At 40.2% G+C, this 26,497-nt stretch overlaps 1 protein-coding gene across 4 annotated transcripts in view; it reads left to right on the top strand.

The window, feature by feature from the left end:
- The window catches only part of LOC118618270 (adipocyte plasma membrane associated protein), a 62,481-nt gene that overhangs the window by 19,729 nt on the left and 16,255 nt on the right, over positions 1-26,497 (top strand). For all 4 annotated transcript variants that reach the window (XM_036244429.1, XM_036244428.1, XM_036244430.1 and 1 more), the window contains exons 2-3: positions 6,611-6,727; positions 12,198-12,313. In XM_036244429.1, the coding sequence (XP_036100322.1) occupies positions 6,611-6,727; positions 12,198-12,313 (233 nt within the window). The remainder of the gene's footprint in view (positions 1-6,610; positions 6,728-12,197; positions 12,314-26,497) is intronic.

Below are 26,497 nucleotides of genomic sequence, written 5' to 3'. Positions count from 1 at the left end.
GTATGGGCTCAGATTTCCAGGCCAGTGCTACTCCCCGTTGCTTCAGGTCACGGGGCAGGCATAGGAGCTCTGCAGGTGGTAGGAAGAGTGCAACCTGTACGTTTGAGGTAGGCAAGGCCATTCCTCTATCCCAAGTCACACAGACCAGCCCCTGTCCAGCTCTACCCAAAGTTCTTTCACAGAATAGAGAGCCCCTTCGAGTCACTGATGGGTGTACCAATTAGCTCTGAGCTTTGCTGCTTGGCCTCTCCAGTAGTCCTCAATCAATCCCCACTGATTCCCATCATCTGATTGCTAAGTGGGCTTCCCCTCCTTCTCTGTTGCTATGTATTGGGGATATTTCTGTGGGGCTGAGACCCCACACTCCCAGGGGACAGGGGCTGTGCTGCCACAGTATGGCTTTAGCTTCATAGCTGTGCATCTGCGTGAGTTGGCTCACCTTTCCTGCATCTCCTTTGTCTTTTCTTCAAATTCCCTGCTGTCAATATTTCAGATCAGCTACACTTCATCTGTATTTTTTTCAAAATGAATGTTCTGCAGTTTAGTCACAAGTCCAGTCTGGTGTTGGGAGCAAATGGAAGGGGCTTCCAGCTACTCTGCAATCATCTTCCAGAACTTTTCAATAGAGGTTAGCTGGTGGTCAGCCAGTGGGGTGTTGATAGACTTCTTTTGCTGGGGAGGGAGTTAGATAATGTTGGTGGTGTCCAGTTAAATATCAGGAATAACTAGGAAGAATGAAAAAAAAAAAGGTTTCCCAGGCCTATGTTGGACCTACCCAACCAGAATATCAGCCTTGTTTAAAGTTGCCCCAGTCATCTGGTATAGGCAATTCAGGGTCCAGACAGTCTTGGGAGCGCTGGACTGGATGGCTTGTATATTCTTCAAATTTTTATACTCTGTAAGAGGGTGTTAGCTAGAGTTTCAGCAAGGATGGGCCATGTGGGAGATAGGTCGTTGTCCCGGATCTCTGGTGGCCTTTTTAAAAGTTGTAAGCCCTGTCACTTTTAGTCCTAGCTTGACTTTATTGGGGGTGGGGTGGGTAGGTGGGTGGGATAAATGAGCTTTTTACCAGTGTGTGAAAGGGCAACCAAATATTTAAGCAGGGTGTCACAAGCTCTAAATCAGATTACTACTAAATTTAGATTGAAAAGATGTAAGCTACAGTGTGGTAAAAGAGAGTTCACTATAGGAGTGTAAGACAAATAAGAAGATTCTGGTTTATGTAGACTCATGTTGGGCAAGGAAAAGGTAAAGTAGCACTTTGATCATAGTGTCACCATTTTGTTAATAACAGCCCTATGGTGACAGATTGCATAATGCAGCTTCCCACAGGGGACTGTTCCTCTGCTAGGGTAGGGAGCGGTGATTACATCAGCATCCTTTAAGGACAGGGACCATACCAGAATGCCCACGTGGTCAGCACTCGACACTGATAGCCACATATCTTTACCATTTGTCTCTCTTTGGGATTCTGCTTTTAAAAGAACCACACAAAGTCTTTGCTGTCATTTTTACTTATACATAGTTATTTCCATTGTGTTGAAAGACTTTAGGCCACTTAAAGAAAATCACTTGAACCCTGGATGAGTGACTCAGTTGGAGCTTCATTTTGTACAGCAAATGTTGAGGGTTCAATTCCTGGTCAGGACACATACCCAGGTTGTGAGTTTGATCCCTGGTCAGGTTACATATGGGAGGCAACTGATAGACGTTTCTTTCTCACATTGATGTTTCCCTTTCTCTCTCAAATCAATAACATATCCTTGGGTGAGGATTTAAAAAAAAAAAGAAGAAAATCACTTGAAGTACTATTGTCCCAGCCTCTGGAGTAGCAGTTTACATAGTTGAGTCATTGACATTTTTTTTTTAAATGTCTTTGAGATATAATTCACATACCATAAAATCTATCCATTTAAATTGTTCAGTTCATTGGTATTTAGTATATTTACAGAATTTTGCAACAATCATCACAATCTAAGGTTAGAACATTTTTATCACTTTTAAAAAAAATGGAGGCAAAATTTATATAATATAAAATTATCCTCCTTAGAGCATACATACAGTTCAGTGGTGTTTAGTGTTGGGCAATTACCAGCTCTCTGGTTTCAAAACTTTTTAATCCTATTTCCACTAAGTAATCACTTCCCATTTTCCCCTCCCTCCAGAATGTCCATCAGCAGATGAGTGAATAACCAATGGAATATTGTTGAGCTATAAAACGTAAATTTAGTCCTGATATGTATTGCAACTTTGGTGAACCTCGAAACATTCTGAGTGAAAGAAGCCAGTCATGAAAGGTCACATCTTGTATGATCCCATTTGATCCCATAATATGAAATGTCCAGAATAGATAAATCACCATTAACTTTTGCAGACAGTGTTTTAGACCCTGACTCTGAGGGCTCTAGGTCCAGGTATCCTCTTTCTGACTTCTTGTTCTTGGCAGGCAGCGTTGCTAATGGTGACCTCAGGCTTAGAGTCAGACCTAGAGCTCAGTCATGTTCTTCCAGTTCTAGCAGTGGGCTGTGGGCAAGCCACCTGTGCTTTTTCTGTCCACTTCTTTTGTTTATAAAGTGGAAAGATATACAGTTCCACCTAGTTACCCATGTAAAGCACATTGCATGACACATTCTTATTGTCACTATCTTTATTATTACTTTTCTCATGGTCCTTACTTTCCTGCTGAGGACCTCTCAGGTTGTATTAGCCTGCTGTTGTGTGGGTTCATAACTGATCTATGCCAAGTATGCATTTTCATGCACTGTATAATCTTGTACCTTTGATTGCCATCAATCAGTCACCTTAGAAAGAGGTTGTGTGGTCCTGAGCTTTGGAGACAGGGCTGGGAAGGAGGGGTTGTCCTGTTTTTTGCTTTTTCTTCCTGGCCACCTGTCTTTATCCAGGATCCTGGGCTCTTTTGGCTTCTTTCTACCAGGTCCGTAGGACTGGACCACCTCCTTTCCCAGCTAGCAAAAGGGGTAAAGACTGACAACTTGGCAGTTTACCTGGACAAGGGTGTGAACCCTATATGACTGAACAGAAGGAATTTAGGAACACAATTTGTTTTTTCTTTTATGAGAAGTAAAACAGACATTGATTATGATTCTCACTGACAAAGGAGAAATATGAAAGGAAAATAGAACTGGTTAGCATGGTCCCTTATGCTGTCCTTCTCAGGAGGAGAAAGAAGCAAGAAGAAACCAGGCTGTACCTTCAAGTCTGCTTGTAAATTTTCTCAGCTAAATGTTCTGGTTCATTATTTACAAGTTCTGCTTTCCACATTACTGCAGGAAACAATTCAGCCAAGCTTTCTGCCACTATATAACAAGAATCTACTTCCCTCCAGTTTCCAGTAACTTATTCCTGACATCCTTTGGAGCTATCACCAGCAGCACATCCAGTGTTCATATTTCTGCTAACAGTCTGTTACTGATGATATAGGTATTCTTTAAGATGATAGTGTTTCTCTACCATGCTCCTTACTCATTTCCTTTGATCCTTTGCTAGCCAAGTCTGTAACATTCATTTTTATACCAACAGTCTGTTCAAGGAAATCTAGACTTTTTCTGTCCTGTTCCTCAGAATTCTTCTATCCTCTACCCACAGCCTGAATCCAAAGCTACTTCCACATTTCAGGTATTTGTTACAGCAGCGTCTCATTTTCAGGTAATAAAATCAGTTTACAGTAATGATAAAAATATATTAGTTTCTATTGCTCTGGTGATAAATGATCACATACTTAGTGACCTAAGCAACACATTGATTATCTTAGAATTCTGGAGTTCACAAGTCCTGGACAGGTCACCTTGCTCAAATCAAGGTGTTGCATGGCTCGGTTCCTTTATGGAGGTTCTAGGGGAGAACCTGTTTCCTGCCCAGTCAGATTGTTGGCGGAATTCAAACACTTTTTAGTTGCACTGTCCCAAATGTCATCAGGGTGACATGCTATGAAGGCCTCTCCCTCACCCTTCCTTTTTCTTTTATTCTCTTTTATTCCCACTTACCCCTGTAGAAACAGAATGGTTTATTTTATTTTCTGCTTTATTCATTTAATAAAATCATGCATGTTCAGAGCTGGGAAAAACTTTGAGGTTCTCTGCCCCACACACATTTACACATTGGGGGGTCTGTGGGCTTTGGGTGAAGAAACTCATGTACAGTGGCTTGACTGGTTGTTGGGAAGTTAGGACTGGTATCCAGGCCCCTACATTTCTATGTGGACAGGTTTATGCAGCAGAAGATTATCTTGTCAAAATCAAGCAAACACTGCCCTTAAGTCATTTGTTTTATTAAGTGTGAGTCTTGATTTTTTTCTTTCTTTGTTTTTCATCCTCACCTGAGGACATTTTTCCATATTTTGTTCAGATAGAGTGGGAGGGAGAGAGAGAGAGAAACATTGACGTGAAAGGGACACATCGAGTGGTTGCCACCATGACCCAACCAGGGCCGGGGACAAACTGCAATCGAGGTACATGCCCTTAGCAGGAACCAAACCCGGGTCTCTCTGGACCGCAGGCTGATGCTCTAACCGCTGAGCCAAACCGGCCAGGGCTTGATTTTTTTCTTTAACTCACTTTTTTTTTTATTCTCACCCGAGGACATTTTTTGATATTTTGTTCAGCTAGAGTGGGAGGGAGAGAGAGAGAGAGAGAGAGAGAGAGAGAAACATCAACGTGAAAGGGACACATCGAGTGGTCGCCACCCACATGACCCAATCAGGGCCGGGGACAAACTGCAAACGAGGTACGTGCCCTTAGCAGGAACCGAACCCGGGTCTCTCCAGACCGCAGGCCAATGCTCTAACCGCTGAGCCAAACTGGCCAGGGCTTTTTTTTTTTTTTTTTAAATAGGAAAAGATTCTCCATCTTAGGAGCTCGTGATTTTATTCACTTTAAGTTATCTTGATATCAAGTGTTTAGTAAATTTGAATCTACTTAATGTAAGCAAATAATGATCCTGTAAAGTTTATTTAGTAGCTAGAGGCTAAATGTGCTCACTTTTTTTTTTTTTTTTTTAATAAGATGAGTAATGATATATGTGAGGATTGTTTGAGAAACTTTTAGTCACTGTGGGTCATTTGTCCAAAAACTTAATGTAAGATTCCCAAGGCAGCTTTCAGATCTTCCCAGGGTTTTAGTAGTGATGACTTGAAATTGTAATTTTATAGATCTTTGGAAATAACTGTCAATATCTGTCAGACTCAGGTGGAAGAATTGGGATTGCCTTTTGAGTTCTTAAAAATGTGATCAGTAAATGACTGGGGAATCAGATGCTCAGGAAGTTGTTTTCTTCCTCTGTTTCATAAATTTGTTTCTGTCTCTTTTATTCACAGAATATGAGAGTCTTAGGGACACAGTGTACTGAGTGTTGCTGCTTTGAATCTATGTACAAAGAAATAGTGGCTTTTGGGAAACACCTGTCTTCTCTATAGTTGATGTATCTCCCTTCCTTTATTGTAACTCTTTATCCCATTACTTGTGGTGCTCATCAATGCTTTGAGTTTTCCCTCTTTAAAACTGCTGGAGGAGCCCTGGCCGATTTGGCTCAGTGGTTAGAGCGTCGGCCTGCGGTCCTGAGAGACCCGGGTTCGGTTCCCGCTAAGGGCGCGTACCTCGGCTGCAGTTTGTCCCCGGCCCTGGTCGGTTGTGTGGGTGGCAGCCACTTGATGTGTTCCTTTCACATCGATGTTTCTCTCTCTCTCTCTGTTCCTCTCTCTCCCTCCCACTCTACCTGAACAAAAAATGGAAAAATGTCCTTGGGTGAGGATAAAAAATAAATAAATAAATAAATAAAATAAAACTGCTGGAGGATTCAAGATATAGCCTTTCATACTATCTGGAAAATAAGAGTGTCCCACACAGCCCAGCTGATGTGGCTCAGTGGTTGAGCATCGACCCATGCACCAAGAGGTCGCCAGTTTGATTCCCAGCCAGGGCACATGCCCAGGTTGTGGGACCAATCCCCAGTGGGGGGCACTCAGGAGGCGCCAATCGATGTTCTTTCTCATCAGTGTTTCTATCTCTCTCTCCCTCTCCCTTCCTCTCTCTCTAAAAATCAATAAAGAAAAAAAAATTCTAAGAAAGATTTCTTTTTTTTAGATTTTTTTTTTCTTTATTGATTTTTAGAGAGAGAGGAAGGGAGAGGGAGAGATAGAAACATTGATGAGAAAGAACATTGATTGACTCCCTCCTGCATGCCCCTCACTGGGGATCGAGCCCACAACCTCGGCGTGTGTCCTGACTGGGAATCGAACTGGCAACCTCTCGGTGCATGGCTCAACGCTCAACCACTGAGACACACTGGCTGGACTAAGAAAGATTTTTATATATATACATATACATATATATATATATATATATATGTATATGTATATATATATAAAGAGTGCTCTACACAACTGGAATATTAAAAAAAAAGAACAAAATCTTGTTTGCCAATCCTAGCAAAGAGTGCTAAACTTTAATCAATCGCAAGCCATAGAAGTCGATGGCCCTATAGTGGGGACACTGGGTGAGAGGCCTGCTCCTGCTGAAAAGGCTGTAAAACCAGCCAAGCTTGTCATTGACTGACACTCTGCTGATTGCCTTTGTATATACTTCATTTCTGGCAGCTCCTTTAGCAGCAGAGTTTTCCGAGTGACCTTTTTGATGCTGGCTGTTTCCTTCACCGTTCCTCTGCTTGGAGCCATGATGCTGCTAGATTCTCCCATAGATCCACAGCCTCTCAGGTGAGCTGCCCCAGCAATTTTTGGGAGGGTTTGCTCAGCAAAATGTAATAGGCTACAATGATTTCTAGAATAATTAAACCAATCTCATCTGAAAGTTATAAGAACTAGCGATTTGTGATTTTTTTTGTGTGCCTGCATTTTATGTTGAATTAGTTGTTCCACAGAATATATGTATGGTACTGCCCTTGTTATTGTTTAAATAATAAAACTGGGAGGGGAGGGAAGAGGAGGGAGAGAAGGTAAATAAAATTAATTGATTGGTTAATTAATTAATTAAAAAAAAACTATATAAACCAAAAACAAAAATCAGAAAAATCCCAAATGATAGAAGCTTAAGTGTTAGACACAGTTAACCTGAATTTGTATGAAGTGGCAAAAGCACATACAAATGAAGATTAAATTTAAGTTATTTTGTTTAAATTTTCTAAGTAACTGATTAAAAAAAAAAAGCAACTTGTAATTAGCCACCTTTTTTCCCTAAGTTACCTTTCATCTTTGGGGATTTATGAATAAAGCAGTTCATTATAACTTGAAAAAGTAGTATATACCTAGGGGATCCCATGAAGTATATTCATATTTTTAATTATAATAATACCGATGTGATTTATGACATTGATGTCAAGGTGGTATAAGAGTGTTGTGCAGTCTGGTTCAGTAATTTTCTATTTTCCCTTGCAACTGCCTGGAGGGTTGAGCTGTCTAAAGTTTATTTTACGTGAGTTAGTCCATGTAAGATTTTAAAAACTTAAGAAAGAACCACATCTTATTATAGAGTAAATGTAACATATATACTGTATAGTGTGATGATGTTATGTAAATAAAACTTAAGGTTTTAAATTGGGTTTAATTCACTAAAAATGTATTCAGCACTAGTATGCTTGAGACAGGTATCAGTTAGGATACAAAGAGAACACAGTTCTGACCTTAAATTGATATACGTGTAGAAGAGTCAACATTTTGTTGTTGGATTTAGAATTAGTAAAGATATATGGTGTTAAAACACAATTAGCTTGTATACGATTGAGAATGGGTGAAGGCCTGGGCACTATAGACTCATAAACATGTTTGCTCTGTAATTTCTGGTGTGTCATTATTTCCTTGCAGATGTCTTTCCTCCCAAAGACATCCTGGATGTTCTTTCTGAGAGGGTTCTAGGAAACTCTGAGGGGAGGGGCCCCTTTCTTGCTAATAGAAACTGGCCTGGACTTTTCTGTTCAGTTGGCAAGGTGAGAAAATGAACTGAGTCCACAGCTGGGGATCAAAGTCTGGGCTGGGGAGCTAGTCCTGGGAAGGAGGAGGAAAGTGGAGCAGATAAAGATGGAGTTTTTGAGTTGGCGTGGGAGGGATGGAGCTTACGTGACTGAAGACCTTTGATCTTAATAAACGTGTGGAAAGAGTGGTGAAGAAATTCAGAGGAAAGATGGGTGTGTACTTATTGCCAGAAACTGAAAGGAAACATGGCCCAATAAGGATTTGAAGTTGTGCAAGTGAGGACTGCCTCCGGAGTAGAAGAGTCTGATGAGGAAGGAATGGGGGAGGGGAGGGAATCCTAGTGAAATCATTGTGGCTAACAGGATCTCTTCCACAGGCTCAGATTTAGGGAATGACTTGCTCAAAAATTGAAAGCATGGGCCCCAAAGTGCAGAACAAAAGCAGAAGAATGGCAGGACAGAAATTAACTGAGGTTTGGGAAAAATGCTAATGACAACAGCAAAAAAGCCTTCTTTAAAACTCTCTTCAGAGTGAAAAGAGTAAGGAAGTGGAAGATGCACTTTCTGGGTCTAGTGATTTAGTGTTGAGGACAGGAAAGCAAAGTTACTGGCTTATGCTCTGTCTCAGTTATCTCCCAGCCAAGGGGGAGCTCCATGGTCTATGGGATCAGGCCAAGTGGCAGGGTGGAAGGTCAGCAATGGCAGTACCTTGGGGAGTCTGCTTTTGTTAACGGATGAGATGGGGGGGGGGGTCCTCTTCTCCATTGGGTGCTGCTGGGTGTAAAGTCCTTATGATATCTTGAGAAAAAAAATTTTCTGAGACTCACATGGGAGAACGAGTGATTTTTTATTTACATGGAGTTAAATTCCTGGGTTTTCAAAGTTCTGTTTCCCTTCGTCCAGTCATAGAAGAAGTGTAGCTGGTGTTTTAGTAAAGGTAGAAGAGTGTTCAGAGTTTCCATTCCATGTTGCTTCCTGATCCAGTATAGCATAGGCTAGCTGCAATCCATTAGTCTAGTCCATTGTGTATGGGGGTCCAAATGGTGTGGGCCACCTGGGAGAATGGAGGAGAGTGTGCCCAAAACAACAAGAGTCTAAAAGGTACTGAAAGCACAAGAGAGCACATTGCTTTGTTCAGGGGATTAAATATCCCAAATCTTCATGCCCTTGTAGTGGCCATACCCATTCTGGCCAACCATCTCTGTCCCTAGGTGTGACTGACAGTAAGCCCCTTCCCTATGTCATCCCAACTCTACTGGGCATATGTCTGTCTTCCTTTTGTCCAGTCCCCTATGGAGTGTAAAGTTGTAGCTTCCTGGTGAAACTGTTCAAATGACATGCCTATAATGGCTGGCTTCCCCCTTTGCTCCTTTCCTGTTATTAATAACTAGGTTAGTTACAGCAGTATTACTTTCAGGGTGCTAAATGACCTCTGTGTGAACTTAGACCATACTTAGAAATCTCTGAGAAATCAGAGAACAGACAGACCAGGGACAAGGAAGGGCACCCTTCCAGAGCGGGTTGTTACGCAGTTGGTTTCAGTTCTAAAGGGAGTAAAGTCACCTGGAAGGCTGCAGGACTTTGGCAAAACTTGCCATGCAAAGCTACTTTCTTTTTCCTTTTAGAAGATTGGAGGACAATTATAGACACAACATATATGACATCTTCGTTTCTGGAGGATGTTGACTAGTGTCTTTCTGCATACATTTCACACATGGAATTAGTGGGAATTGATGAGTTAACAGGCGTTAATGAGTTAACAGAAGGTTAGTGTCCTTAACCAGAGTCTACATGGCTTGGCTGGCTATGAGTGCTGATTTGGGCTTCCTGGGGCCATACTTTTTGGTGCTTCTGCTGCATAGCTGCAGGAGTGGGGACCCTTTCTTGCCTGTCCTTTGCATTTTCTGAGATAAGTTTCCTTCTTGTTTCCTTATTGAGATAATACTTAGGCTCATTGTGGGCAGGGACAGTGTGTGTGATACACTGATTAGTTTGATTCTGAAAATATTTCGGAGGACTTACTGTGTGTAGGGAACTAAACAAGGTCCCAGGACTGGATGAGAGGGGCTGGTGTCAGGTGTACTCTCCTCTATCCCTGGGCTTTATGCGTTTATTTATTTTGTTTGATCTTCACATATACCTTTGGGAAATATGACCTTTCCAAGGTCAAAATTTAAAAGCAGATGTATCGAACTCCATAGCCCAGGCTTTTTTCACCAAACATGCAGGTTGCAATCTGTTGTATGTAACCTAGGAGAGTCAACCTCACTCGGACACAAAGTTGAGTGAATTAAAGGTGAGCTTTATTACCTGTGCAGGGACTGCAGCCAACCTACGCAGAGGAGAACTGCAGCCCCGAGCTCAGGGGGAGGGTTGCTTATATAGGGCAGGGGTTACTCAAAAGTTTAGCAGAGCAAGCGGGCTACGTGTACAGAAGCGTATATCAGCAGTTAGCCAGGTGCACTACATATATTTTTAACAGTTACAGTTTTATGGGGTAAAGGGAGCTTCAGTTTCTCCCTATCAGTTTATTTACAGAAAGAACATGCAGGACATTCTGGCCTTGGGGCCGTTTCTGTCCTCCCTTTTTCTGAAGGATGTTACTTTTCAAAATTTCAGTGAAAGCCGTCTATAATATCCCCATTGTTTCTCTTGATGTCCAAGGACAAGTTGTTTTTCTTTATTGAATTCCAAGGATAGTGAGCTATAACACAATCCTGCTTTTCTTTTGGAAATAAAACTTCTAGATAAATCAAGAATTATTTTAAAGCAGATTGAAAGTCATATTCTGGGAGTGAGTGGAGCATTTTAATTAGGGGGAAGTTCTGCTGTGTCCTGCATAGGTGCCCACTCAGAAGGGGTTGTAAAGGTGAAGTGCTTTGCTAGCAAGGTAGAGAGAATTTCCATCATTCCACATCCATAAATACCACCTCCCCCTTGGTTCTCCAACTCTGGTGGGCTGGCTATGAAACTGCCTTGGTGGAGGGCAGGGTGTAGAGGGAATTGGGAGATAACTCCCCACTCCCCACTCCTCCGACTCTCACTCCTATGGTGTTCATTGTATGCCAGGTGCTTAAGATACAGTAGCAAAAAGCACAGAACAAATTCCTGATCTCATGTACTCTAATGGGGATAGACAGACAAATAATAGAAGAAAGAAGCTGAAAAGCACTATGAACCATATAGAGTGGGTAGGGGGGACTATGCTTTTAGGGAAGGTGTTGAATATTAAATTGAACAGTCAGAGTAGGCCTCAGTAAGAAGGTAAGGATGGAAGGAACAGCCAGTGCAAAGGACTTAAGGTGGAAGATACCTTGTGCAGTCAAGAATTAGCAAGGAATGGCTCTTGTGAAGGGGCAGAGTGAACTCCTGGGAAAGGAGGAGAGAGTTGACAGGCCAGGTGGTGTAGGGCTAAGAGCCACAGCAAGGGTGAAATGGGGCTGTCACAGGTCTTTGAGCAGGTAGATGCTGTGATCTGACTGTTGTGCTCACATAGGCTGCTGGGTTGAGACTAGACTGCAGGGGACAGGGAGGAAACAGAGAAGAGAAGATGGTGACCTGGACCAGGGTGGTAGCAATGGACATGGGGCAAAGGTGTTCAATGGTCTGTCATTTGGAGGTGGCATCAACATGATTTGCTGGTGGATTGGGAGAAAGAGAATATTTGCATGTGGATGGGAAGGAGCCCAGAAGTGGGAAGAGTTCCTGAAGCCTAGTCTGAATGAAGCAGGGCCCAGTGGAGACTTTATTCAGAGAGAAGTCAGGTGGGTCTTGAGGAGGTGCTTATGCTGGCCTAAGGGGCGACAGAGCCAGTTCCCGGACTGCTTCCTCTTGTTTCTTCTGTGTTCTGTATGAAGCAAGGCCATATGAAATGTTGACATGGCTGCCCTCCATCTCCATTGGACTTGAATGGGAGGGCAACCTTTGGGAGTATAAGAGGGTGTGAGAAGGTCTAACGTGCTGTGACCAGTGATGAAAAGTTCAGGTGAGTGGAGTCTCTGGGGTGCTCTTAGATAGCAGGTGATTGCAAAAGTTCTTGCATTAGCTGTATTTATATTTTAATTTTGATTTAATACTATGACCTTTTCTAATATCCCAGGACAGTTTTTTTTCTCTTAACCTTTGTTTTCTGGCAAAGAAGGATATTATTAGAATGAACCCTCTTTATCAAATGGACTTATGCATGTTGTAGGTTCTCAGTAAATACTTTCTTCGTGTATTTTCTATAGACAAATCCTTATAATTGCATTATTTTACAGCTTTAAAGAACCCCCTCTCTTGCTTGGTGTTCTGCAACCAAATACAAAATTACGGCAAGCGGAAAGGCTATTTGAAAATCAACTTATTGGGCCTGAGTCCATAGCAAATATTGGGGGTAAGTAAACCCTTGGAACTGCAGAGTGGGGTGCCTTCCAGGCTGTCTGTTGCTTGAAGTGGGGATTCTGCAGGAGCAGCCACCATGGTACCCTGCTCCTGGTTGGGAGAGCTTTCTACATCCTTAGCTGTGGATGTAGGATGTGCATATGCTTGTTGAGCAGACACCCCATGGGAGCATCTTGGCTCTCTGAGTTGTGGGCCATTTTAGTACTAGGTGATTTTGAGTTTATATCTATGGAATACTGTATTCTGCTCAAAGTATTGAACCTATTAAAATTGGAGGAGAAATGAAAAATGCAGACATGATGTTTAGTTCATTTATCAAAGTTAGGTAGGTATTTCTTTTTTCTTTTATTTTTTTATTAATTAATTTTTGTTACAGATGTTTCTCCTTTTTCCCCAACTGATTCCCCCCTCCCCTTCCCTCCCTGCCCCTTCCCCAGTTTGTTGTCCATGTCCACTGTTCATGCATACATGCATGTAAGTTCTGTGGTTTATCTCTTCCCCACCACCCCCCATTTAGGGGATTGTCAGTCTGTATCCCATTTCCGCGTCTCTGGGACTACCCCTTCCTCAGGCTGTTATGTTCATTATATTCCACAAATAAGTGAGATCATATGAAACTTGTCTTTCTCTGTTTGGCTTGTTTCACTTAGGATGATACTTTCCAGATCCCTCCATGTAGTCTCAAAGGATAAGAGGTCTTTCTTTCTTACAGCTACGTAGTACTCCATTGTGTATATGTACCACAGCTTTTTTATCCATTCGTCTACTGATGGACACTTGGGCTGTTTCCAGATCTTAGCTATTGTAAATAGTGCTGCTACAAACATGGGGGTACATATATTCTTTCTGATTGGTGTTTCAGGCTTCTTAGGGTATATTCCTAGAAGCGGGATCACTGGTTGAAATGGAAGTTCAATTTTTAATTTTTTGAGGTAACACCATATTGTTTTCCATAGTGGCTGTACTCCCACCAACAGTGTACTAGAGTCCCCTTTTCTCCACACCCTCGCCAACACTTGTTGTTTGATGATTTGTTGATGGCCGCCATTCTGACAGGTGTGAGGTGATAGGTAGGTATTTCTTGACAGGACATTGTTTCTTAGCTTGGTTTGCCTTCATATAGATTTTACTTTTGAAAAGAATATGAACAGTTTTCAATATTTCCACTTTGTTTTTCTTCAGACTTGCTCAAACCAAGAACTAGAATTGGATCTAGTTCTAATCCTTGAGTTTCTAGCAACCGGAAATAAGTCATTTTCTATTAAAATGAGGATTAAGCTTTGGAATCAAAAGATGAAGTTGCTGTACTTAAAAAGGTATGAGGATTTCTGAGAAGCTTAACTTAAGTACTCTGCTCCTCATTCCAAAATACAGTATGTTTTCTGTGAAGTAGTGTGGACAGTTGCATTGGGGGTGCTCCTCTGTTTTATTTTGAAGACAGGTCAGGGCCTTCTCTGATATTGACCACTTGTCTTTCCCAGCCTTGCTGTTGGAGGCAGGAGTCAAAGACTGGTGCATTTCTGCAATTGTTTGGCTGGCAAAGTCAAAATTGTTTCAGGAGGGATAGGTACTTCATGATAGAACTTCATATTTCCTCTAAACAGATATTGACATTTATTAATAATACATTGTACAAATTTTGTGGGGGTTTTTTTGGTGAAAAATAAAATATTGGAAATAAAAACTGGAACTTGGAGGAGTTAAAGTGATTTTTTAAAAACTTTCAAAGATAATGCTTTTTTTTCCCCCTTTCCACTTGGACTAACGTCTCATTGTACTCTGTCACCAGATAAAGGAGTTGGTTATCTTCTTGGTGACATTTCTGGTTAGGTACAGAGGGGGCCTCTCTAGTTAGCCTCCTGCAGGTGTGAACCCCAGGAGGCCCCCACGGACCCTTTTCGGCTGCCTCATTTGAAAGTTGTCCGGAGGGATGGCTGGCATGTTGCTGACATTGGAGGGAGGCACCAGCCCCAGGAGGTACTTGCGTAATCAATCACCAGTTAATGTGTTTTAATTTTTTTTAAATAGACTTTATTTTTTAGAGCAATTTTAGGTTCACAGCATATACACAGCTTCCCCAATTATCAGTATGTCACACTAGATGCTGTATTTGTTACAGTTGACACATTATCATCACCTAAAGACCATAGTTTGCATTGGAGTTCACACTCTTGGTGTTGTATATTCTGTGGGTGTGGACAAATGTATAATGACATGTATCCATTAGTTTAGTATCATACAGAGTAGTTTCACTGTCCTAAAATTCCTTTGTGCTCTGCCTGTTCATTCCTCCTTTCCCTCAACTTGTCCTGGCAAGTACTAATCTTTTTACTGCTTCCATAGTTTTTGTCTTTGCCTGAATTTTATATAGTTGGAATCACACAGCATATACCTTTTTCAGATTGGCTTCTTTCACTTAGTCATATGCATTTAAGGTTCCTCTATGTCTTTTCATGCCTTCATAACTCTTTCCATTTTATTCCTAAATAATATTTCATTTTCTAGACATATTACAGTTTATCGAAGGACATCTTAGTTGCTTCCACGTTTTGACAATTATTAATAAACTGTTATAAATTTCTGCATCTAGATGTTTGTGTGGACATATTTTCAACTTATTTGGGCAAATACTAAGAGCACAATTGCTGGATCTTACGGTAGGAGTATATGTTGTTTTTTAAGAAACCACCAAACTGTCTTCTAGAGTGTCTGTAACATTTTGTATTTCCAGCAGAATTAAGTGAGAGTTTCAGTTGCTTTATATCCCGGCAAGCATTTGGGGTGCCAGTGCTGTGGATTTTGGCCAGTCTAATAGGTGTGCAATGAGACTTCCTGTTGGTCTACATTCTCATCAGCATTTGTGTTGTCATGTTCCCGATTTTGGCCATTCTAATCTGTATGTTGTGGTATGTCATTTTTTTAAATTTGTAGTTCCCTGATGATATACAATGTTGAATATCTTTTTTAATCAAACTTATTTTTATTGTTGAGTGTATTACAGCTGTCCCCCATTTTTGCCCCATTTAACCCCCCTTCTTTCTGCTTCCACCTTTCTCTCTCTTGCTTTCCCCACACTATTGTTTGTGTCCATTGGTTATGCCTATATGCATATAACTTCTTTGGTTTGTCTCTTCCTGCCAACCCCCTCCCCTTTGAGGTTCATCAGTCTAACAACCAATTTGTACTTCTTAATCCTTTCACCTTTTTCACCCATTAACCCCCCTCCCATCTGGTAACCAACAAAAAGTTCTCTGTATCTATGAGTCTGTTTCTGTTCTGCTTGTTCATTTGGTTTGTAGATTCAGTTGTTGATAGATATATATTTATTGTTCATATTTTTGATCTTCAAGAAGACCCTTTAACATTTCATATAATACTGGTTTTGTAGTGATGAACTCCTTTAGCTTTTTCTTATCTGGGAAACTCTGTATATGTCTATCAATTCTAAATGATATCTTTGCAGGATAGTGTAATCTTGGTTGTAGGTCCTTGCTTTTCATCACTTTGAATATTCCTTGCCACTCCCTTTTGGCCTAAAAAGTTTCTTTTGAGAAATCTGCTGACAGTCATATGGGAGCTATGTTGTCTTTAATACATGTAGATATGTTGTGTCCTGTAGCGTCCAGTGACAAAGACTTCCTGATCACCCCATCTGGTGATCAGGTGCACCCCTAGTGTGGACTGTATACCCTTCTATTGTAACTGAGTCTTGATTACTGTTGGCACATCAATGAGAAGGATTTACTGGGGCTGATAAGCTGCAATGATTGACTGTGCCCACTAACCACTGACCTTTGACTACCTTTGATGATAAGCGGTACAGGGGCCCACCACACAGAGCAAAACTTACTTCAGCAGGGCTCTGGTACCCACTGAGTTCATTTCTTGAGTGTGTCAGTTGTTCAGGTGGGTAGGTGGTATTGCTGCGATGTGGTCTGAAGCTGTCCACTGGGTGTGCTAGCTCTGGTTCAAGGTCAGCCACTACCTGTGTTCTACCCAGGACCACCAGGCATAAGCTACAAAGCCATCTGCAGGTAGCTGCTTCTTGTGCTGGGCTTGTAGGTGCCCAGGCAAAGCCATGCTGTGAACCAAGGCTGGCTGTTTCTAATGCCAGATGTGGGGCCACTTAGTGAGCGGTATGGGACTCACTGAGGCCAGATGCTATTTGTTTGAGAGAATTTAGGAAAATCTGAAGTGGGAACCAGGTCAGGCCAATCCTATGGTAAAATCTGGAAACAGCTTGGGTGGGCCTGAAAGTTGGGTGGGGCAGCACCTCAGGGAATCACCAGGTCTGGGCAAACAGTATGAGCCAGGTTGCTGGAGTCCCAGATGTGCCAATAATATGTAAAGAACTCTTAAAACTCAACAATAATAACACGATTTTAAAATGGCCAGAATATTTAAAAAGATGTCTCAACAAAGAAGAAATATATTTTCATGTCTCCTGGCCATTTGTATGTCCTGCTTGGAGGAGTGTCTAGGTCCTCAGCCTATTTTTTGAATGGATTCTTTGTCTTCCTTTTCTTGAGTTATATGCATACTCTATATATTTTGGATATTAACCCCTTTTTTGATGCATGGTTGGCAACTTTGTTCTCCCAAAGAGTGAGTTCCCTTTTCATTTTGATGCTGGTTTCTTTTTTTTAATCTTTATTGTTGGATGTAGAATGTATTACAGATGTTCCTTATTTCCCCCCCATTGACTCCCTCCTCCCCCCTCCCGCCCCCCTCCTGCCTTTTTCCACACTATTGTCTGTGTCCATTGGTTATGCCATCCTGGGGAAGGGTTCACCAAAGGAACAGTTGCTTCCCAACAGCACATCTGTCCAGGAGAAAGCTGCTCCTCCATCTCTTGCCCCAATACCAAACAATTCAGTTCTTCCCCGTATGTCTCTGGTGCCTTTCAAACTATGTCCCTCATGTTGGAGACTGGAGGGAGCGAGTCTGAGTATGTCTGTGTGCAGGCTCTTTAACAGGAACTGCCTGGGACTCCAGCTAAGTCTCCCTCTGCCTCAATTCCGGCTGGTTTTTACATCCAGAAGTTATGGGGACTTCTCTTCCTGGCCCTGGAACCCTGAACCTGGTGTAGGAAGGGGACCTCCACAGGGAGGACCTCACACCCAAGGTATCTCTCCTGATTCTTATCCACCACATGTGGGTGTGGAACCAGTCTGTCTGCACCTCTGCCCCTCCTACCAGTCACAGTGTGGCTTTAACTTTGTGGTTGTAGGACTTCTATTCAGCTCTATTTCAGGCGGTTCTGAATGATGGTTGTGTAGTTTAGTTGTAATTTGGATATAGTTGTGGGAGGAGGCGAGTACTGCGTTTATCTACGCTGCCATGTTGACTAGAAGTCTGAATGTGTTTTTATATGCTTATTTTCCCTCTATATTTCTTCTTTGTTGAGGCATCTTTTTAAATTTTCTGGCCATTTTAAAATTGTGTTATTATTGTTGAGTTTTAAGAGTTCTTTACATATTATGGATAACAGTCCTTTATCAGATGTGTTTTCTCAGAATGTTTTCCCCTATTTTGTGGCTTTTTTTCTCATTCTCTTGATAGTTTCTTTGTAGAGCAGAAGGTTTTACTTTTAATGAAATCCAGCTTATCAATTCTTTCTTTCAGGGATTGTGCCTTTACATTTGTATCTAAAATGTTATATCCACACCCAAGGTCAACTAGTTAACTCCTGTTATCTTGTAGGAGTTAATTGAGTTTTGCATTCTATATTTAAGTCCATTTGAGTAAATTTTTGTGAAGGGTGTAAGGTCTATAAGTCTGTGTCTACATTCTTTTTTTTTTTTTGCCTGTGGGTGTCTAGTTTTTCCAGCATCATTTGTAGAAAAGAATGTCTTTGCTCTGTCTTCATGTAGTTCTGTTTCTGGACTCTGTTCCATTGATCTGTTTGTCTGTTCTTTTTCCATTATCACATTGTCTTGATCACTGTAGCTTTATAATAAGTCTTGAAGTCAAGTAATGACAGTCATCTGATGTTCCTTAGTATTGGGTTGGCTATTCTGGGTCTTTTGCTTTTCCATATTTAAACTTTATAATCAGTTTGTGAATGTCTATAAAAGAATTTGCTGGGATTTTGATTGGAATTACTTTGAATATATAAATCAAGGTAGGAAGAACTGACATCTTGACAATATTGAATCTTCATATTCATAAACATGGGATATCTCTCCATTTATGTAGTCCTTTGATTTTTCATTAGTTTTATAGTTTTTCTCATATAGATCTTGTACATATTTTACTATTTTAGACTTGAATATTTTATTCTTTTGGATGCTAATATAAATGGTATTCTGTTTTTAATTTCAAATTTTACTTGTTCATTGATGGTATATAGGAAACCGGTTGACTTGCATATCCTTGTATCCTGCAACCTTGCTATAATTCTTTATTAGTTCTAGGAGGTTTTGTTGTTGATTCCTTTGGATTTTCTACATAGGGAATTATGTCATCTGTGAACACAGACAATTATATTTTTCCTTCCCAGCTAGTATAGATTTCTTATCTTATTGCATGAGCTAAGACTTCTAGTAGAGTATTGTAAGTGAATGGTGAGAAGGGATATTCTTGCTTTGTTTCCCATCTCAGTGGGAAAGCTTCTAGTTTGTCACCATTAAGTATGATGTTAGCTGTAGGTTTTTTGTTTGTTTTTTTGCTTTTTATAGATGTCCTCTATCAAGTTGAGGAAGTTCCCCTCTATTCCTAATTTGCTGAAAGTTTTATCATAAATGGCTGTGGGATTTTGTCAGATGCTTTTTCTGCGTCTATTGATATGATCATGCGATTTTTCTTTAGCTTGTTGATGTTATGGATTACTTCATTAATTTTCAAATGCTGAACTAGCCTTGCTGTTGATTGGGTATATAATTCTTTTTATATATTGATGGATTAGATTTGCTAATATTTTATTGAGGATTTTTGTATCTTTGTTCATGAGAAATATTGGTTCATAGTTTTCTTATAGTGACTTTGGTTTGGGTATTGTGGCAATGCTAACTTGATAGAATGAATTAGGAAGTATTCCTTTTGCTTCTGTCTTCTGTAATAGATTGTAGAAAATTAGTATCATATTTTCCTTAAATGTTTAGTAGTATTCACCGGTGACTCCATCTTAGCTTGGTGTTTTCTGTTTTGAAGGTTATGAATTATTGATTCTTTAATAGATGTAGGCTTAATCAAATTGTCTTATTTCTTCTTGTGTGAGTTTTGGCATTTTGGCTTTCAAAATTTTCATTTCATCTGGGTGATCAAATTTGTGGTCATAGGGTTGTTTCATAATATTCCTCTACTATTTTTTATTTATTTATTTTAAGTTGCTAATATATTTTTTTATTGTTGAAAGTATTACAGATGTCTCTCTTTTTTCCCCATTGACCCCCTCCTTCCTGCTTACACCCTCCTCCTGCCTTGCCCAGCCTGGTGTCCATGTTGATTGGTTGTGCATATAACTTCTTTGGTTTATCTCTTCCCTCCCCTCCCACACCCCATCCCTCTGAGGTTTCTCAGTTTGTTCCCTACTTCCATGATTCTGGATGTCTCTTGGTTGACAGCTTATTTTGTTCATTATGTTCTACATATAACTGAGATCATGTAGTACTTGTCTTTCTCTGATTGGCTTATTTTGCTTAGCATAATACTCTCCAGGTGCCTCCGTGTCATCTCAGAGGAAAAGAGATCTTTCTTACAGCTGCATATTTTTCCTTTGTGTATATGTACCACTCTTCTACTGATGGGCACTTGGACTGTTTCCAGATCTTAGCTATTGTAAATAGCACTGCTATGAACATAGGGGTGTATATATTCTCCCTGATTGGTGTTTCAGGCTTCTTAGGATATATTCCAAGAAGTGGGATCACTGGGTCAAATGTCGGTCCCATTTTTAATTTTTTGAGATAACACCATAGTGTTTTCCATAATGGCTGCACCAGTCTGCAGTCCCACCAGCTGCATGCTAGGGTACCCTTTTCTCCACATCCTCGCCAGCATTTATTGTTTGAAGATTTGTTGATGGCCACCATTCTGACAGGTGTGAGGTGATATCTCATAGTCATTTTAATTTACATCTCTCAGATGATTAGAGATGATGAGCATTTTTTCATGTCTCCTGGCCATTTGTATGTCCTGTTTGGAGAAGTGTCTAGGTCCTCAGCCTATTTTTTGAATGGATTCTTTGTCTTCCTTTTCTTGAGTTATATGCATACTCTATATATTTTGGATATTAACCCCTTTTTTGATGCATGGTTGGCAAATTTGTTCTCCCAAAGAGTGAGTTCCCTTTTCATTTTGATGCTGGTTTCTTTTTTTATTAAAAAAATCTTTATTGTTGAATGTAGAATGTATTACAGATGTTCCTCATTTTTCCCCCATTGACCCCCTCCTGCCTTTTTCCACACTATTGTCTGTGTCCATTGGTTATGCATATAAGTTCTTTGGTTTATTCCGCCCCCCCCCCCAACTCCTTTCCCTTTGAGGTTTGTCAGTCTAGCAATGAATTTGTACTTCTTAGTCCCTTCACCTTTTTCACCCATTCCCCCAACCCCCCTCCCATCTGGCAACCAACAAAATGTTCTCTGTATCTATGAGAATGTTTCTGGTCTACCTATTCATTTTGTTTGTAGATTCCATTGTTGATAGATATGTATTCATTGCCATTTTGTTTGTTCATATATTTTATCTTTTTCTTCAAAAAGACCCTTCATCATTTCATAGAATAACGGTTTGGTGGTGATGAACTCCTTTAACTTTTTCTTATCTGGGAAACTCTTTATATGGCCATCGATTCTAAATGATAGCTTTGCAGGATAGAGTAATCTTGGTTGTAGATTCTTGCTTTTCATCACTCTGAATATTTCTTGCCACTCCCTTCTGGCCTGCAAAGTTTCTTTTGAGAAATCAGCTGACAGCCTTATGGGAACTCCCTTGTAGGTAACTAGCTGCCTTTCTCTTGCTGCTTTTAAGATTCTTTGTCTTTAACTTTTTGCATTTTGATGATGATGTGTCTTGGTGTGGGGCTCTTGTAGTTACTCTTGTTTGGGACTCTCTGTGCTTCCTGAACTTGTATGTCTGTTTCCTTCACCAAGTTAGGAAAGTTTTCTGCCATTATTGTTTCAAACAGGTTTTCAATTTCTTGTTCTCTCTCTTCTCCTTCTGGCATCCCCAAGATGCGAATGTTGGCACGCTTGAAGTTGTCCCAAAGGCTCCTTACACTATCCTCATTTTTTTGGATTCTTTTTTCTTTTTGCTGTTCTGATTGGGCATTTTTTTGCTTCCTTATATTCCAAATCAATGGTTTGCTTCTTGGATTTACGTACTCTACTATTGAATCTGTAAATTATTCTTTATTTCAGTTAATGCCTCCTTCATTTCTGACTGTGCATCCATCATTTCTGACTGGTCCTTTTTTATGCTCTTGAGGCCCTCCCTAAGTTCACTGAAGTTCTCACTAAGTTCACTGCGCACCCTTGTAAGCAGTATTTTGAACTCAGCATCTGTTAAGTTGCTTATCTCCATTTCACTTAGTTCTTTTCTTGGGGTTTTGTTCTGTTCTTTCCTTTGGGACCTGTTTCTTTGTCTCCTCATTTTGGCTGCCTGCCTGTGTTTGTTTCTGTGTATTACTTAATGAGCAGTATGGGGCTAGCTGAGACCAGATGCTGCTTGTTTGAAAGAATTTAGGAAAAACCTGAAGCAGGATCCAAGACAGGCCAATCCTATGGTTAAGCAAGTGGCACCAGCTTGGGTGGACCTGAAAGTTGGATGGGGCAAGGCCTCAGGGAGTCACCACGGTGGGGCCAGCAGTGTGAGCCAGGTTGCTGGAGTCCCAGATATGGGGGCTGTCTGCCGCCCCAGGGAATGGCTCACCAAAGGAACAAAGGCCTCTGACAGTACGTTTGTCTTGGAGAAAGCCCCCTCTCCAGCCCTCGCTCCAGTGCCAAACAGCTGAGTTCTTTTCTGTATGTCTCTGGTACCCCTCAAGCTGCCTCCCCTCCAAGCTTAGAGGGAGTGAGTCTGATAAGTGCGTGGGCAGGCCCTTTAAGGAGCTTCCTGGGGTTCCAGCCGCTTCAGCTTCCCTGAGCTCAGTTCCTGCTGGATTTTCCAGGCAGAATTTATAGGGACTTCTCTTCCTGGCACTGGAACCCTGAATGGGGCACCTGGTGTGGGACGGGGACCCCTCAGTCCTCTGGGAGGACCTTCACAGCCGAGGTATCCTCCTGATTTTTATCCGCCACGCGTGGGTGTGGGACCAGCCTGTTGTGCTGCCGCATTTCGTGCCTCCACCCCTCCTACTAGTCTGGATGTTGCTGCTGCTTTAATTCCGTACTTGTAGGACTTCCATTCAGCTTGATTTCAGGCAGTTTTGAACAATGGTTGTTCTGTAGTTTAGTTGTAAGTTTGATGTGGTTGTGGGAGGACGTGATACTGCGTTTACCTATGCCGCCATCTTGACCGGAAGTCTCCCAGAGTTTGTTCAATGCTGGTTTCTTTTGCTGGGCAGAAGCTTTTAAGTTTGATATACAGTCAAATATAATATAGTATTTCAAAAAATCATGATAGAGTGAAGCTGCAAAAGTTGAAGCGCGAAGTGGCGAGGGACAACTGTATAGTAAACAAAGAATCCTACTTCGCAAAAATTTGTTTTTTGCACTAGAGTCTGGAACTGATTAACCGCGATAAACGAGGGCCAACTGTAGTCTCATTTATTAATTTTTTCCTTCGTTTCTCTTGCACTAGGTGATGTATTAGTGAAAATTTTGCTATGTATGATGTCTGAGATTTTTCTACCTACATTTTCTTCTAGGATTTTTATAGTTTCACAGTTTACATTTAAGTCTTTTATCCATTTCATGATTACATCTTCAATTTCCTTAGTTGTTATTGGTCTGTTCAAATTTTCTATCTCTTCCTGCTTCAGTTTTGGAGGCTATGTATTTCTAGACATTTGTCCATTTTGCTTAGATTGTCCATTTTATTGGCATGTAATTGTTTATAGTATTTTTTAATGATCCTTTGTATTCCTGTGGTGTCAGTTGTTATTTCTCCTGTTTCTTTTCTGGTTTTGTATATTTAGGTCTTCTCTCTTTGTGTCTTGGTGAGTTTTGCTAAGGGTCCTTCAATCTTGTTTATACTTTCAAAGAACTAGCTCTTTGTTTCATTGATCTTGTGAATTGTTTTTTTAGTCTCTGTCGTTTATTTCTCCTCTGATCTTTACTATTTCTTTCCTTCTACTTTTACTGGGGTTTTCTTTTTGTTTGCTTTCTAGTTCTTTAAGTTGTGAGGTTAGATAGTGATTTAGAAATTTTTCTTGTTTCTTTTTCTTAAATTATTTTTATTAATTGGTTTTTGTTACAGATGTTTCTCCTTTTTCCCCCATTGAACCCTCCTCCTCTTCCCCGTGGCCCCATCCCCAACTTTGTTGTCTATGTCCATTGGTTATGCATACATGCATATATGTTCTGTGTTTATCTCTTCCCCAGCAGAAACCCTCTTCTGGGGTTTGTCAGTCTGTACTCTATGTCTCTGGGTCAGTTTTGTTCATCATATTGTTACTTCATTCTATTCCACGAATAAGTGAGATCATGTGATATTTGTCTTTCTCTGCTTGGCTTGTTTTGCTTAGCATAATACTCTCCAGGTTCCTCTATGTTGTCTCAAAGGATAAGAGATCTTGCTTTCTTACAGCTGCATAGTATTTATTGTGTACATGTGCCATAGCTTTTTTATCCACTCATCTACTGATGGACACTTGGGTTGTTTTCAGATCTTAGCTATTGTAAATAGTGCTGCTATGAACATATGGGTACATATATTCTTTCTGATTGGTGTTTCAGGCTTCTTAGGGTATATTATTAGAACTGGGATCACTGGGTCAAATGGCAGTTCAATTTTTAACTTTTTGAGGTATCACCATAGTGTTTTCCATAGTGGTTGCACCAGTCTGCATTCCCACCAGCAGTGTACTAGAGTCCCCTTTTCTCCACACCCTGGCCAACATGTGTTATTTGATGATTTGTTGATAGTGGCCATTCTGACAGGTGTGAAGTGGTACCTCATTGTTGTTTTAATTTCTGTCTCTCTGATGATTAGTGATGTTGAGCATTTTTTCATATGTCTCTTGGACATTTGTATGTCCTGTTTGGTGAGGTGTCTATTTAGTTCCTCTGCCCATATTTTAATTGGGTTCTTTGTCTTCCTTTTGTTGAGTTGTATGAGTACTCTATATATTTTGGAAAATAATATCTTATGCATCATTGGCATTTATGATCTCCCATATAGTGGGTTCCCTTTCCATTTTGATAATTGTTTCTTTTGCTGTGCAGAAGCTTTTGAGTTTGATGTAGTCCCATGTGTTCATTTTTTCTTTTGTTTCTCTTGCCTTAGGTGTTGTATCAGTGAAAATTCTGCTATGTATGATGTCTGAAATTGTGTTGCGTACATTTTCTCCTAGAGTTTTTATGGATTCACGAGTTATATTTAAGTCTTTTATTCATTTTGAGTTTATTTTTGTGTATGGTGTAAGTTGGTGGTCTAGCTTCATTTTTTTTTTTGCAAGTAGCTGTCCAATTTTCTCAATACCATTTATCGAAGAGACTGTCTTGACTCCACTGTATGCTCTTGCCACCTTTGTCAAATATTGATTGAACATATTGTTTTGGGTCTATTTCTGGGTTCTCTGTTCTGTTCCATTGATCTATCTGCCTGTTCTTGTGCCAGTACCAGGCTGTTTTGATTACAGTGGCTTTGTAGTATAACCTAATATCTGGTAATGTAATCCCTCCTACTTTGTTCTTTTATTTCAAGATTGCTGTGGCTATTTGGTGTCTTTTTTGGTTTCATATAAACTTTAGACGTGTTTGTTCTGGTTCTGTGAAATATGTCATTGGTATTTTGCTGGGGATTGCATTGAATCTATAGATTGCTTTGGGTAGTATGGACATTTTAATGATGTTAATTTTTCCAATCCATGAACAAGGTTTGTGCTTCCGCTTTTTTATATCTTTCTTTATTTCTTTTTTCAATGATCTATAGTCTTCTGTGTAGAGCTCCTTTACTTCCTTTGTTAATTTTATTCTTAGGTATCTTAATTTTTTTTGCCACAATGGTAAATGGGATTTTTTTTTTTTTTAGTTTTTCTTTCTGTGAGTTCATCATTGGTGTAAAAAATACCATCGACTTCTTGACGTTAAATTTGTATCCTGCTACTTTGCCAAATTCATTTATTAAGTCTAGTAGTTTTTTGATGGAGTCTTTAGGGTTTTCTATGTACAATAACATGTCATCTGCAAATAATGAGTTTCACTTCCAACTTTCCAATTTGGATCCCTTTTATTTTTTGTTTTTGTCTAATTGCTGTGGTTAAGACTTCCAGTACTATGTTGAATAAGAGAGGCAAAAGTGGGCATCCCTGTCTTGTTCCTGTTCTTAAGGGGAATGCTTTTAGTTTTTGTCCATTGAGTATGATGTTGGCTGTAGGTTTTTCATATATGGCTTTTATTATGTTGAGATATGATTTCTCTATTCCCACATTGCTGAGTATTTTTATCAAAAATGGGTGCTGGATTTGCCGAATGTTTTTTTTTTAGCCTCTATTGATAGGATTATATGGTTTTTATCTTTCATTTTGTTTATGTGGTGTATCACATTTATTGATTTGCAAATATTGTACTAGCCTTGCATCCCTGTGATTAATCCCGCTTGGTCATGATGAATAATTTTTTTTATGTATTGCTGGATCCGATATGCAAATATTTTGTTAAGGATTTTAGCATCTGTGTTCATCAGGGATACTGGCCTGTAGTATTCTTTCTTTGTAGTGTCTTTACTCAGTTTTGGAATTAGGATTATGCTGGCCCCATAAAATGAGTTTGGAAAAGTTCCATTTTCTTGGATTTTTTGAAATAGTTTGAGGAGAATGGGTATTAGATTTTTTTTGAATGTTCGGTAAAGTTCCCCGTGAAGCCTTCCAGGCCTGGGCTTTTCTTAGCTGGGAGTTTCTCTTGTTTCTTGAGGTAGTCCTGTAGTGCTGTGAACTTTTCTCTCAGGACTGCTTTCACTGAGTCCCATAGATTTTATTTTGTTGTCTGTTCATTTTCGTTGTTTTCTAGGAAGTTTTCTTATTTCTTCTTTCGTCTCCTTGATAACCCATTTCTTGTTTAATACCATGCCA

The sequence above is a fragment of the Molossus molossus genome, unplaced genomic scaffold, assembly GCF_014108415.1.
Source record: "Molossus molossus isolate mMolMol1 unplaced genomic scaffold, mMolMol1.p scaffold_m16_p_6, whole genome shotgun sequence".
Taxonomy (NCBI): Eukaryota; Metazoa; Chordata; class Mammalia; order Chiroptera; family Molossidae; genus Molossus; species Molossus molossus.
Note: the sequence above shows the minus strand (reverse complement) of the source record. Positions and strands in the feature narration are given on the sequence as shown.